This window comes from Trachymyrmex septentrionalis, unplaced genomic scaffold (genome assembly GCF_001594115.1).
Source record: "Trachymyrmex septentrionalis isolate Tsep2-gDNA-1 unplaced genomic scaffold, Tsep1.0 scaffold121, whole genome shotgun sequence".
NCBI lineage: Eukaryota > Metazoa > Arthropoda > Insecta > Hymenoptera > Formicidae > Trachymyrmex > Trachymyrmex septentrionalis.
Window position 1 is genome coordinate 480,727 of NW_017304341.1, and position 15,693 is coordinate 496,419.

Genomic DNA, 15,693 nt, shown 5'->3' on the forward strand with positions numbered 1-15,693 from the left:
TAAAATTACAGATTTTAAAAGAATTTCCAATCGGTAGCTGTTTTCGAGTTACTTTCATTATTCCCGTTTGAAAATGCAGCTTCCGTTTGAGAATGAACTCATCCTAAACTGATCTCATATCCTCCGAGAACGTATCGCTGCAACGTATCGCTCACGGCGTGAAGCGCGATTTTTCATGACGCGCGTTAATGCAGCATTCGTAGAATTAATGAAGACAAGCGAGACAAGCGCTGATAATTCACGCGCATCGAACATCGTCGTAGAAATTGTGACGAGACGAGAAGAAAGGATCCTCGTGCAAAGGGGCGATATCGTCATCGAGTGTTCTCTCTTTTCTTTTTTTTTTTTTTTTTATTTCGATGAATAGAATTGGCCACATGAGGAACGATGCCGCTGACGTAAGACATACTCCGAAAAGGACCACGCGTTCAATTGGTCGAACATTAAAGATTGTCATCGTGATTCGGTCTTACGTAAGTTCGTTTCGTGCGGACGATTCGAAGCGCGCGCGCGCGCGCGCGCGTGGTGATTCCGCCACCGTTCCGTCGCGGTTAATTCCGTTCAGAATCTCTCGCGGGTCCACGAGAATCCTGTGCACGGTCAACGATTAAGGTTATCGCATTAACGGGAAACACTAGCAGGAAACGCCATCGCTGCGTATCTCCGTTACACCCGGTAGATAAGCTGATCCGTTGATAAACCGCCTGCCGAACTCGTCGTTCGTGGCGATATCGCGCTCGCGCTTCACGTTTAATTATTTATTCTTTTCCATTTTTACCGTCGTCACACACAATTAGGACACGGGGAGAAGAGCACGTTTGTTTCCAAATCCACGCTGGCTCGCACAAATTGGACGAATCCTCGCAGAATTTGTCGTCTTTCGCGTTGACAATATTTCGCGAGCAGTACGAGAGACGTATGTACTTGAATTTTATTATAGTCTCTCTCATTCAGCTCGAGCAATTATTCTTGTTTTACTAATATTTAATGAGGCCTTTACATAACATTACATAACGCGATACCAAAAAATATTTCGGCAATTATTACAAACTTTTTACGCTCTTCCGACTTTACTTCAATTTCATCTATCTACTAAATCGTTTATGTTGGTCCATCTGGTTTATCACAATTAATTGTCGCGCAATTAACGATATCTAACGAGAAGCAATTTGGATCGGTCAAGTGAGCGAATTTTCAGAGGTGTTTCTCGCGCCGGACGTTTCTTGGACCTGACGCTGGGCTCGGCCTTCCCAGCGCGATTCCCGATTCCACGGGAGGCGAATTCTCAACCACGGCGAAAGCCGGATCGATGAACGAACCGAAATTCCTGATTTTACGACAACAACGTCGTAACCCCTCGCACGTCACACAGCAGAGTTACCGCGATATCACTTGGGGCGTTAGCTGGATAAGCCGCTAACCCCATCCACCTGTTGCCCCTTCTTACACGTTCCCGCTTTCGGTCTCGCGTTCGTCTTCATTCCTCGCGTGGAAACCGAGGATCCTCTCTGTCCTCTTCCAATTCTTGCGTGAACCCTCGGGGCCCCTCGTTGCTCCCGCTCGTCTCTCTTCGCCATCAATGATGCCGGCTGGCCCTTATCTCTCTTTCTCGCTCACTTCGGCACCTTCAGGCATCCCGCTTCTCCGCTCCCTCCTTCACCACTTCCTTCCTCTTCTTCATCGTCTTCTTCTCGCTTACTCCCGTTCCAGGCCCGGGTCTTCAGCGGTCTGACGTGTTTTTTGCGAGTGCATACCTCGAAGAGCTCCCGAAACAGTAGCTGGTACCTCGGTACAGTCCGGGCAAGCGAAAAAATCATCCGGTCGATCCCTTGCAACCGATCGTTAGATCGATGAGAGAAGCGTCATGTACAAAGATATTAAAACCTAGATGGAAGAAGAAATTCTTCTTTTTCTTTCGGTTTCACTTCAATGATTACGTATATATTTCTATCTATGTGTTAATATTTCCTACGAGTAAAGATGCGCGAGTAAAAGATTCGTTATTCAGAAAAAAAATAAGAAAGATTGAAGTTTAATCGCGACTTGATAGAGTTAATTTACATAAATATAAAAAGACGATAAAGTTTTGTGCAATCTGTTCGGTTAAGAACGTCGGGATGATCATTTTCGAGGAGCAATTAATACGACGCTCATCGTCGATTTTTCAAGACTGCCTTGTGCGACGCGCGCGTGAGTGCCGGCTGATTAAATTTCATAATTTTGTAATTAAATAAGGAGACTAAATACTCGCGAAAATTGCTGATTGCGAGCGAACACGAACGCGGCAGGAAGTCGCGAAGGATCATGGAAGATTATACGCCGCCTCTCGTATCTCGGCTCGTTCTACCGCTTGACGCTCCGTATTCCACGGAGGCGTCATCGACGATCCAGTTTCCAGACGAAAATCATCGCTCCGCGGTGCATTTCGCACATCGGTGATGGCGACGGCGACGGCGGCGGCGGCGGCAGCGGCAGCGGTTGCGGTGGTGTAGGATTGTCGCATTCTGGGCCCAGTTGACCCCAGTTGACACCGTGGACGGCTTAGCCGTTAGTGTTAAGTTCAGTTCACTCATACATAAATCTAAGTCCGCGCTTATGCCTTAGCCTGGTCGCCGCTCGGAATTGAGCACGTGCTCAGATTTCATCGTCGACGACGCTTAGATCATCCGGCTCGCTCGGCCCGACCGAAACGTCGTAGATTTGACCGCGTTTAGGCGACGCTCCCACCGTGAATTGCCGCCGAAGGCTTTTTTAATCGTTAGATTGCCTCCAATCGTGCATAGTTAATTCGCGCGCGAGTTATCTCTTTTTTTCTTTTTAGAAGCAGATTCTAGGCGATCCTTTATTGCGCGCGGGCGCATTTTGGCAAGGATACAATATTACATTTAATTCGTGCAATATATATTATCATTATAATATATTAAAAATTTATTGATAAAATTCTCAGCTTGTGAAAATTAAGATGATACGGACAAATAACATGATTTATGGATACACAACGATGATTTATGATAATACTTTTTATATTTTAAAGATTAATAGGAGCTACGTTTTGCTGTAGAAATTTTTATAATAGGTAATCGTACCCGTAAAAAAGTCATGCGACCGTTAGAAGCATGATGTGCCAGGGAATTTTGTCTTCAGAGATTAAGGACAGCAAAGGATTTGTATTACCCCGCGGCGATTACCGCACTCTCGCTGGATTATACACAAACGAGCGATGAAATAAACATCACAATAATTTACATAACGTGCTCTTGTACGCAGAAAATATTTTCGCTGTGAAACTTTGCCAGGAACAATACGGGAGCTGGGGAAGAACTTGTTGCCTGAGTAATAAGCGTAAAAATGTACATATCATGCTTCCCGGTATTAAACTTTCTTTCGCGTCCTCTTGATACGTAAAAAGATTTTTATATTTTGCAATGTAGAGCTTATCGAATTTCTCTGTATAATATTCTCATCTTCTTTTAAATGAGATCACTTTTCCCCATTTCTCCTCGTTGACAAAATAAATATACCGCATTTCGATAATGTATACGACAATAATCGTACATAGACATTATCATCCGTTATTGCATTGACATTGTATTTATTGTTCAAAAAAATAAATTTTTTTAAAGTGAATTTCCTCTGGTGATTGCAGAGCCAAGCGTTGGCGTTGACGCACAAAGCCTCGCCACCATCGAGACCGAGCAGCGTGTCCTCGTTACCGAGGAGTCCTCAGTCTCATCAGTCCCAGCAGTCTCAGCCGCAGAACGCACCTCAGCACCCATCGGTACATCCGTTGCAATCGCAAACACCTCTCGGTACACCCCAGACACCGTTCTCCGCGCACAACCAGCACCCAAAGCAAGAAATCAACGCCAGTCCCAAGCAGGAAGGCTTCGATCTCAGCAAATCTGCTTCCAGTACAGGTAAATATTTCTTTCCCATTTATATTTCATTGTCCGTTTAATAATGATAAATCATGATTTTTTAAAAATACTAAGCATGTTACTATAGCAATTATTATATATTTTTTATTTTGACAAAGTTTGATGATTTCATTCAACATTATACAATTGACAGTTGATACTATTTATTTTTATGTTATAAATATATTTTAAATAATTTTGATGAATTTTTTAATTTAAGAATATCGCAAAATAATATAATAATGAAGAAGTTCTCTACGGTTATTTGAACGTATTTGAACTCTTGTATTTCGTATCGTCCCGTTCCTTACCGTCTTGTCCCTACGCGAGTGCATCTGTACACACCCCATTACCTTGGGTTGCATCTCGGATGTGGTGGCTTGTGCAGGGTGCTTTCCCGCGATCGTAAATCGTCGATTTGCCGGGCGAATTAAGTCACCTTTTACGAAAGATCGGGTCGTGCGAAAACAGCTTTAACGTCTTTACAACGCGTAACTCGGTTGGGATAACTCGTGTGACGGCGATGAGGAAAACACGGTAACGATGCACCTATGTCACGTCCATTAATGCATTCTATACAAACGGAAGCGGCGTTAATCGCCGTCACCGTCTCACGTCCGGCGAAGGCCGATATAGCTCTTGTGTAATAAATAAGAGAGCAAACGGGGAAACGATAAGTTTTAAGTTTGAATCATTTCATGCTCTCGATTTTATTTTATTTATTTTTTTACTCCAAAATTATGTAATATTGTTTGTCCAACTTAATAATATTCATTTAAAAAAGGGATAACATTTAATATAACTCTACTTATGGTAGAAATAATATTATAAGTAATTTATAGATAATGCTAGTGTTAGAATGCTATCATTATTTATTTATCTATTGCGAAAAATTGTTGTTCAATAATATTGCAAATAATACAAAGAGTCTGCTCGAAATGCTCCACTTTTATTCGAGGCAATCCAGAAACTCAGTTGCCATGTCGCGTCATAAAGTCCGCTTCCGTTGAGAATGACGAAGACGTACGTACTCGATGGAGGTCGCGCGAGAGGGATCGTTAAAGCTCGTAAACGAGATAGACTATCGGCGGAATTTCCTTGATCCTCGATAATGCGGTGGAAACAATTTACACGCGTCCGTTTGCAATGAGAATTAAACGCTGTATAAACGGAGCCCGTGATACTTAACATTCTAATTTTATACGACCCCAAAATTCGTAAATGGCAACATTTAAAGAAAGAATTAAATATTATAAGCATAGCGAACATATATTTACGGCACGTTTATTGCTGAATGAAACATCCGATAGCAAATTAATTAAACATATTTTCTTGAATTTAAATTATTATTGAATTATCTTATCTCCAAGTATTGTAATAGAAACATATATATATGTGTGTCTGTAAATCTACTCAATTTTATTTAACGATCGATAATAATATAACTTACTACTTTAAAAATATTTTTTTTTAATTTAGATCTTTTTGTTTTAAAAATAGAATATTAACATACTAAAAAAAAAAAGGTTGCTGCAACAAATTAGATGGCATAGCATTTTTAATTGGTCGCAACAATCAATTTTTGATTGCGTTAGCCTATCTGCAATGTATCAGTATAAGATTCCGATAGCAACTAAAAATTGGCTGCTGCAGCCAATTAAAAATACTACGCCATATTTTATCACCTAATTTGCTGCACAGCAGCCAATCTTTTTTTCAGTGCAATATCTAGTATTTTTTTACGTATGTATTATAGCATTTTCCGCAAAAAATAGACAAAGTTGCTACAGAGTAGAGAACGTTAATCGCAGTTTGCATACAAAATCAAAGAAGTGACTATAATTAAATATTTGTCTAATTTATAAAACTTTCCATTAAATATATATATTTATACATTTCTCTATTTTTATCATTTTTTTTACTTGATTCTTTCACGCAATAAAAATCACTACGAAAAAAGATCCAAGAAAGGAAGGGAAGAAATTGTATCGTATATATCATATTAAGTTGTCAAATTATATCCTACAATTTTTTTCTCAGGCTAACTTTCGGAGGGAGGAATCGGTGTTCTTAAGAGAGTAGATATTCTGTACTTCGGCATTTCGAAGGCGTGCAGGAATGCAGGGAGCTAGAGTACATATTTGCTTTTCCAGCCCCGACCTAGACGAGGAGAAAAGGGTGGTACGAGATGCGATGGGGGATGCGGGTGGACAGAAGCACGCACTTCCTAAATCTACGGATCTCGAAGATCCTCCTTAAATCTCCGTGCGTCACACTTAATCTTCCCCCTCCCTCCCTCTCAGCTCCTTTTCTACATTTCTTATCTCCACCTTTCCTCAGTCGAGACTTTTTTTTTTATTTTTCAAATTTCTAAAAGTACGACCTACTTATTTCCAACAATCGTGCAATAAGCGACAGTATAAAATATTTAATATAATATTTATTATTGCATAATGCAATAACATTAAATTTTGAAAACTGGCTCGCACAAATAGATTGTATAATTTTTAATAATTACAATAATGTTAGTTTCTCAATTTCATAAAAATTATTTGTACAAGAAATTAGAAATAAATACATCCAAAAATAAGAGAGCTGGCATCGTTTTTTTATTTTTTTTTTATCGAGAAGTGATTTCGCGTCGGCATACATCAAAGATGAGCTGGAAAGATGAGATCGTTTGTTCCCTTTTAGTCCGCGAGCCGTAAGCGTCAGCTCGGAATTAGGATAATCGTCCGCGTGTGTTCCGTACGGATTTACCTGGACGTCTATATGCGCGCATCCGTGTGCACGAACGGTGGGATGAACTGCGACGAGGTGCAGTCAGAGGGGAGGATATTGTGACCCTTACGAACTAATCCGGATTAAATTCAAATCCCTAGCTATGCGGCTAGGCGACCTGCGAACATTCACCATGGCGTCTTGCGCCATACGATCGGGCTCGTTACGCCATTTAACCCTACGCGATACTCCCTCCCAAGAGACGAGGCATCTTTTGTGACGAGTTGCCTTTGAATTCTCTATTTACGTTCTCAGTCAGTGGACAGAACGATCCGCAGCTCCCGGAGCATAAAAGTTTTGATTTAGTAATCCCCAAACTTGCGATGCAAAACCCGATCAGAAAATATATTCTGTTGGGAAAGACTTACAATGAGTATTTCACGTACAAACTCAAAAAACGATCGGAGGCTTTGTATAAATTCAGCGCGCAGTTTAATTCAAATGTAACTACCCTTCGCTTTGCGCTTGTAAAAAAAAAAAACAGTGTAGTTTTAATTTTCGGAAGTCGTTCTATTATTTATATTATAAATAACCGGGATATCGCGAAGTATAAATAATAATGTCATAATGAATGAGATAATGTTTAACGAATTCATGTATTTTTCACAGCATGAATTGAGTTTATAAATTACGGAGAATATTTTAACACGAAGGCGCATTTAATTACAAAAGCTTAGAAATATATTTTGTTTGTGAATACACGTGTAATAAAATTATATATTTTTCTTTAGCAGAATATAAAAATAACAAAGGAAGAAAATATAAGAAAGCTTTATAGAATACAGCAAAGACGCATCGATTAATCAAATTGTATTGAAACAAAATAAAATAGTAATATCACTGGCTTCTAAAAACATCTAATATATGTATAATAGAAAATTTCATATAAAAACTTTTATATTGTATCAAATTTTCTGTATTTTAGAGCAATATTAATGTATATGAATTGTAGCATAAAAAAAATTGTTATCTTCCCTCATTTCTCTCGCGATTCAGGAATGATTCTTTTATAGCCGCCCTGTATACGTTCTAGCTTTCAACCTGACCACGCGTTAAGCCAAAGGCAAAATCGATATCATAACTCGTAGAGAGCAATCGTGGACCATATTGCGAATGGTTATTTCTCACATGTACAGAAATGCGTGTGCGCATATACGTCTTTATTTTTACTATTCTTACATTTGAGTTCTGTCCTACATTTAGCATACCGAACGCAAATCCTTACAAGACATTACAAAGTCTAATTCTTACCGATGCAAAGGCTATCGACAAAGTAAAGCAGTTCTTGTAATATCCGTAAAAATACTATTCACGCTGCATTCCAATTACAAATTGCTTCTTTTTTAGAATTACAAAGTATATCTTATAATTTTATTTAATTTCCTATTCCTACTTTTGTGAGGTGTAGGTATATAAAACGTACCGTGCACACTTTTATATTTAATAGCTCTTCTGTTTTTACGGATATAATTTTTTTTAGCAATTTTTGGAGCGAATAGTCCTTTTTAATGAATATGCTGCTAAAACCAGTTTCGAGACGAACTTCTGTTCACATTTGAATACATAAATATTGATCGAAATTTAATTTTAAAAGTAAAAATTTCTATTCTGATAATTAACATTTTAACATAATGAGTTAACTATTTGTCGTGATGCGATCTAAGTAATGAAGATTGTAATGTAATTGCGGATGCAACGAAGCTTTAAACACACACACACACACACACACACACACACCTTACTTAAAAATCACTTACAATTAAATCTCTTCTGTGTCTGAGTCACGCATTATTCGTGATGTCATCGGTATCTTAGATAATAATAGATATGTCCCACATAAACGTTGTAAATCAACGTCTATTGTTATCCTGATTTTTATAATCTCGATCTTACAATTTCTTTAAAATTTCTTTCAAAATCTTTAAAGCTGAGTACGAGCCAAGCTTTCTACGTAACATTTTCATTCTCTGTCAACAAATATTTCCGATATCGCAAATATTCGTTTTAAACAATACTACGCAGGATATGGAAGGTGTCGATTGATGCAATAAAACGTCTATGAAATTTTGATATAAAATTGAATCGTCGTGATTGGACATCTTCATATTCTGACTAAATTTATACCCTGTTGACAATTTAACGAACATCAATGTTCTATTTTATTTTTACTAGAGACAAAATTGATCGGTAAATTCACAAAAATCCTTGATTAATCTCGATACGGCTTTAATATCGATCGACGTCGCGCTCGAAAATCGGTACTTTAAGCGGATAGGCAAAAATGGGGGCACTGGCGGACGCCAGAATTTCCAGGCACACCCTATAGACAACGCTCCGAATTGTCGGTGGAGAACACACAGGAGTACGCTGAGAGTGAGAGAAGCGCGGCGAGGTGAGGTGAGGGCGGCGAGGTGCAGGCGAGAGAGGGTGATAAGGGGGTGGGTTAGGATTAGCTGAGTTGTGTGCGTTGGATTTTGGATTTGGACGGCGGGCGGCGCACACACGACCAATAATCCCGGATTAATCCCAGTCTCACGTGTACGCGCGTACGCACACGGGCGCAATCGAGCGCGCGGGCGCGAACGCGAGCGCATACGTGCAGGTCGGTCAAACTCGGTGACGCAAGTGCAAACGTGTGTGTATGCGTGTGTATGTTGCACCCTTGCGCCTGACACACATACACGAAAGAGGAAGGGAGAGAGGGAACCGAACCGGAGCCACTAAAGGATTTGGCCGCGCACACACACACACAACGCGGCTCGCACACGTACACGCGGCGCCCAAAGATAATCCCCACGAATACAGAGCCCGGATAATCCCCGTGCAAGGCCGCGTATACGGCCCGCTTTCTGTCCCGTATGCGTGCACACGTATACGCGCTCACTCATACGCGTACCGTGGATGATGGCTCGTACAAAAGGGCGGTCGAGAGGCTGCCAGGGGGCGGAGGGGGGGGGGTGACGGCGGGAGGACTATGGCAGAGCACACAAGGTTTAGAGGCTAAGCGGCTCATCCCCCAGGAAGCTTTACATCCCGTCCTGATACGACGGGAATTCTACGAACGATTCGAAAGATATTGTGCCTGTGTGTTAGCATGTTTGTGTATGTGTGTGTGCGTGTGTGCGTGCGTGCGTGCGTGCGTGTGTGTGTGTGTGTGTGTGTGTGTGTGTGTGTGTGTGTGTGTGTGTGTGTGTGTGTGTGTGTGTGTGTGTACGTACGTACGTAGTATATACGCGTGCTCGTACGCGCTCGCGAGTAACGTCGAGCTGCATCGGCGAGATATTGGTCGGCACGAAAGAGATCTGGAACAAGGCGCGCTTTGTCGCGCGAATGATGGACGAAGAACGACGGGAAAACGCGGTGACGATGTCGGTCGACGGCATTTGGTGAAACCGGTCCGGAGCTGCGTCACAGACGAATCGCGAGGTAATGCGTCGAGGATACCGGAAAAATTGTCAATTTTACAGAATACATCGAACTTGGACCCGTTGTTTCGGAGTAAAGCCACTTACCGTCGCGCACAATATGCTATTCCTTTTTAGCTGATAAATCTATCTTATATATTAAGTAAGGATAACGCAGTAAGGATAACGTAAATAAAAAAAACGTAAACCGAGTGCCCTTCTTGGCTTGTAGTGCTGAAAGTAATAAAGATTTCTTCTTTTACCAACGTAGAAATGTTTGCAGCAACTTTGATAGTATAAAGGACAATATCGATTGGCTGTCTGTTAAACGCAATTGAGATGATACCATCTCTGATTTTCTTGAAAGAAATCAGCTGTTAATAACAAAGCACTGCGATTTGAAATGTAAATAGACTTTCTGTAAATGGTGCACTATTTTAAATGCGATGAGCTTACAGTGAATATAAATTGACGATACAAATTAAAAAGACGGAAATTGTCGCAATTAGTTGCAGTCTGATTTTAACATTCACAGACGTACAGTATTATTATTACAGAAACTTTCCATGTGAACTTAACGACAATGCATTTACGTTCGCGAGACGATTTATATCTCGTGTACTTTTTGTTTTCCATACGCGCTACCCACACACATGCCTGCGGAAATATTTTATCTTAAAAATTCGGAACGACGCATATGGCGCTTCACGCGATCTTCAACCGGTATTCCCCTTCATGGGAGAAAAATTCCGAAAGATACGAGGGGTCGTCGGTCTATGACCATAATCTTAATCCTGGATTAAGCGACGCGAGGATTTGTATAATCCCGCTATTTTGTCTCTGCGGCGCACCTTGGGATTAAAGAGTCTAAAACCTCGTGGCGTCTCCGGCGATAAATCTGCGGATTGTGACCTTGGATTACGTAATGCCGAATACGCTGTAATAAATGATTCATAAAAAAGATTTAACGTCTTCGCCGTGTGTCACGTGACTTTTCAACATTTCCCACTCGGATTCCCAAAGTCCTTGTATAATAAAGATACAGTGGAATTTTGGGATTGCGGCGCTTTATCACCGCCAAGTAATATCAAGGTCCGCTGGCTTTGAGCCTTTTGCAGTACTATTAACAAAATTCTGATTATCACCACGCCGCTGTCGCTTAATCCCGGATTATACGTACAACGCTACAGCGGCAAATAAATTATATGTAACGACAAGCCGAAAATTCGTGTTGAACATAGAAATAACGGGTCACGTCGAGAATTCGGAATTAACGATTCACGTATCAATAAAACGACATTAATTCGTAATCCTTTGCTTTGAAAAAGGAACGTATGAAATTTTCAAGCGAATTTTTCGAGGAAGCTCGATTATTTGCGTACATCGCGTATGCATATATCCCTCTTATTATCAGTATAATAGATACACTGATAATTAACATGAATAATATTAAATAATATTTTTTTATTAAAGAAATCCACTTTTATATAAGAAGAAGAAGAAGTCTGATTTGTAATAGAGAAACATTTCTAGATTGATTTCTAGGTTAATTTCTTGAAATTGAATCACGGTCTAATTTCCTTGCTTGCGTACTCTCCTTAATAATACCATTGCATTAGCACGACGTTATCTGGAAACGAAAATTAGATCAAACGATCGCACGTGTACGCGGGATAAATTTGGTCCTCTCTTCAGATCTCGTCCTTCGAATAAAGGAGATTATCGTGTTTCGCGACCCCGCCAACGTTTATCTCCTTGATCGGGATAGAAACTTCCCAGGAGATTATTGCAGCGAGTTTCGTGGGCCAGGATAGCAGGAGGTATCGAGGAGGATCACAGACACGTGCAGATCCTTTGTGCGTGCTATCGAAGAAGCAGGCGTTAGCCTGTTGCTCTACGTGCGAGGATACGCGAAAGAAGGAGGCACACGTGGCTCCTCGAGTTTCCGTTCGTTCAAGGACGCGCGCCGCCAAGTTTCGTCGCGTGAGGATTCTGCATTAGGCGCAGGATCATAAAATCGGATCGGACCGCGTTATCCCGCGCAAGGGAATTGGGATAAGGAGCTGAGGCGGCAATCAGGCTCGCAGAAGGCGCAAAAGTACGGCTGCCGCGCTCGCGACGCGAGATATGAAGGCCTGTTACTTGCGGATTTTTGGATTCCCGGTTTTCCAGACTCCTAAAACGCGGCCACGAGCCCCCGGGCTCTCCTTTTCGCAAGATCCTGCGTTCCTGTTGCCCAAGGGTCATCCACTACCCTTTTTTACCTTCCTAAACGCCCATCCGTTCTCTTATCGATCACTTACATTAGTATATAGCGTTGCTCTGCTAAATGTGCAAACGGCGATATCGCTTTTTGCGATGGTGCCCATATTTTGTTGTTGTGATGCCTATTTTACTTTTAGATTTATGAAGATACTGGAATGTACACAAATTTAAAATAAGTTGTAACGAAAATGTTAAATTTTGTTAAAATTATCAAACAATGCTGCAGCGCAAAATATAGTTTTATCGAAGAATAAGAAAAAGTTTATAATATCATAGCAAAAACTTACAGCCGCGAAAAGTCCTTTTATAAAATACGTTCTTAATATGATTGTCTCCATAAAAATATTTATGATGCATTAAAAATTGAAATATTTATAATATATTATAAATATTAAGAAATATAATTTGTTTTTACATACAATAGTGTGTAAATATTGTTTTTAAAATTTGTTTCTAAGATTTCTTGTTTCTTGAATTTTTATTTCAAAACTGGACAAATTTGGACACACCCAAATATTGTTAATGAAGGAATTCATTTCTCTTGGATGTCTAATTTATTTACAGTTTAATTATATTTATGATTACATCAGAAGTATTTAAGACTCCTGAGTAGTCAGCATGCGATTTAAAATCAATCGGCGATTTGGCGAAATGTGGCAAAATCGGTAATCACACACACACAAACACAAGCCCATATACATGTGCTTTCGGCGCACCGAAAGCGAGCACATGACATGGACTACTCATGCTTGTGAGTGTGTTACAGCGCCTTGCTATGATAAGTGGCTGAACTTACAGACGTGAAAAAGTGACGTTTTGACAACGAAATTTGTGCTGCATGTCGCATGTTTCGTTATTATTTGCTTAATTGTGAAAATTTGATGTGTCTCGTACTTATGAAAGTCCTAAAAATGGCCAGAAACTATAGTTATCCTGGAATTTGATACGTAAAAGCGTATATTTCATTCATTTCAACAGCTGTTTAAATCGTGTGTTTCTGCCCGAAATTAGGCTAACTTTACCTCCCTTTTACTGACTATTAAGAAAGAAAAGAACAATTTCTACCAATTTTTACAGATATTTTAAAGTATTCTCGTCATTCAGATTTATCCAAATTGGCTTTATTTACAAATGGTTTACAGCATAAATTTACGTGTCATTTCTTCTAACGTCACGATTCCAACATAGCGGCCGCGACTACTCAGGAGGCCTTAAATCTCTGTCAGATTTATAAATATTCAGCTATTTTATTTTCTTCAACTAGCTAATGGATTCAACTATACACATTTCGCAACCATTTGTTTGCCGTTTCAATTTAGAGCATGCTTTCGTTTTTCATAATTCATAATCGACTGATTAACTCACTCAGCTGGATTTATAAATTCATAATTACATATGAAATATTATTGTGAAATGATATCTCATAAACTTAAAATATAAACAAAGGTTTCGTGTATATTTCAATGAACGAATAGCAGTACCTTCTCTATTCCCTAAATTATACATATATACGCGAAATATAAATCTTATAATACATAAAATTCTTATTCAGAATAATAGGTTTAAAGACATATGAGAGATGCGGATCAGAAAAACGCTCGAAATGATTCTAAATCACGATTAAAATCATCTTTCATAAGGCGAATGAAGTGTCTATTATTCTAGATGTGAATTTGTTAATTAACAATTCCCAATCGTGATACAATGCGATTCATTTCTTTTTATCATCTATAAGCACATATACTCCGTTGACCCGATTACACCTACCGCTGTGCGCCTTTTTCATCAGCCACCGCCTCGAGCCTGTCGTAATATTGCTCTCTGGATCGATGCAGTGGATAATTTATAGGCCTAATAGACGTCTCTCGTATCAGGAGCGCATATCCCGGCGCTGAGTAGCCGCGTTGTGTCGGTTCTTGGCCACGTCGCGGAACGCCTATTCGGTCGTCGCCTCGGCTCGACTCTATCTTGCCGAAAAATATGCAAATGAGGTCCTTTGTCCGATACCTGTCGCCTTATTTTCGCTGACCGGACAGCAGAAGCGACAGGAAGGTGTCTCGCCTCCTGTCCCGGACCCTCGAAATGCCCCGTGACCCAAATAAGGGCTTTTGTAGGACCCCGGCGACCAGGAGAGCAGGACGCTAGGACGTGGCAGTCTTACGCATGTGCCGCGCACGCACCCTTTCGCTTCCCCTTCGTTCTCTCATTCTCCCTCTCACATCGACGAGCCTCTTCGTCCTTCTCCCTGGCTTTGCATCCGCTTCGTTTGCTTTACCCCCGGCCGCTCGCTCTCTATCTCCCTCTGCCAGCCGGCCGAATGTGTGACTCCCGAAGGACCGTGGAATCCAGCAGGGTGCGTATGCTACCCTGCTAGTTGTTTACGCACGAGAGTCGTGAAAAAAATCCTAGCAACCGGTGGCTGATCGGAGGAGGGGGATAATACATGGATGGAACCTGCGCAACAATTAGCGGTGCGGAATCGTTGTAGCTTTCGTTGTTGGACAGGTCGTTGTTTAATCTTGGAAGTTTAAATTTAGTATTTAAATTCGAGAGTTATAAATCTTTCATGTTTGCCTCATTGAATCTACGCAGTTTTGTTTCTTATCTTTTTCTTCTTCAGAATTATGAATTAGATACGTGATTTCGATAACATAAAAAGTGTATAAAGAGATGTAGTTGAGAAAGATAAACTTTTCTCGGTATCAGCTGTCTTAATTATGTCTCTATTCTTGTTTGTTATTCGGGATCTCTACGTTATCATCTCGGCCTAATTGTTTTACAAGGCAAATCGAATAAGTGATGTTCGACTTCTGTGAAGGCAAAAATGGAGGGCAATGCGGTTAATGCGACGATGATGTATTGCATCGTGTAAGTAAAAAATAAGCTAGTTCAATTGGGAGTCGTTGTCGTCAATGGATTGCCACTCGCATATATCGCAATGTAAAGATTTTTAGCCACTCAGAAAGTTTTTTGATGAAGACGTATTTTTTAGACATAAATAGATACGATTAGGTGCAATAAAAATATATAATATATAATTTATATATATTATATATTTTGTCTAAAAAATACGTCTTCATCAAAAAACTTTCTGAGTGGCTAAAAATCTTTACATTGCGATATATGCGAGTGGCAATCCATTGACGACAACGACTCCCAATTGAACTAGCTTATTTTTTACTTACACGATGCAATACATCATCGTCGCATTAACCGCATTGCCCTCCATTTTTGCCTTCACAGAAGTCGAACATCACTTATTCGATTTGCCTTGTAAAACAATTAGGCCGAGATGATAACGTAGAGATCCCGAATAACAAACAAGA

General features: G+C 40.2%; 1 protein-coding gene across 1 annotated transcript in view; it reads left to right on the forward strand.

Annotated features, from left to right (window-relative positions):
- LOC108754816 overlaps window positions 1-15,693 on the forward strand; it is a 48,924-nt gene that overhangs the window by 5,994 nt on the left and 27,237 nt on the right. Inside the window, exon 3 of the mRNA XM_018497441.1 lies at window positions 3,647-3,917. Within this exon, the coding sequence (XP_018352943.1) occupies window positions 3,647-3,917 (271 nt within the window). The remainder of the gene's footprint in view (window positions 1-3,646; window positions 3,918-15,693) is intronic.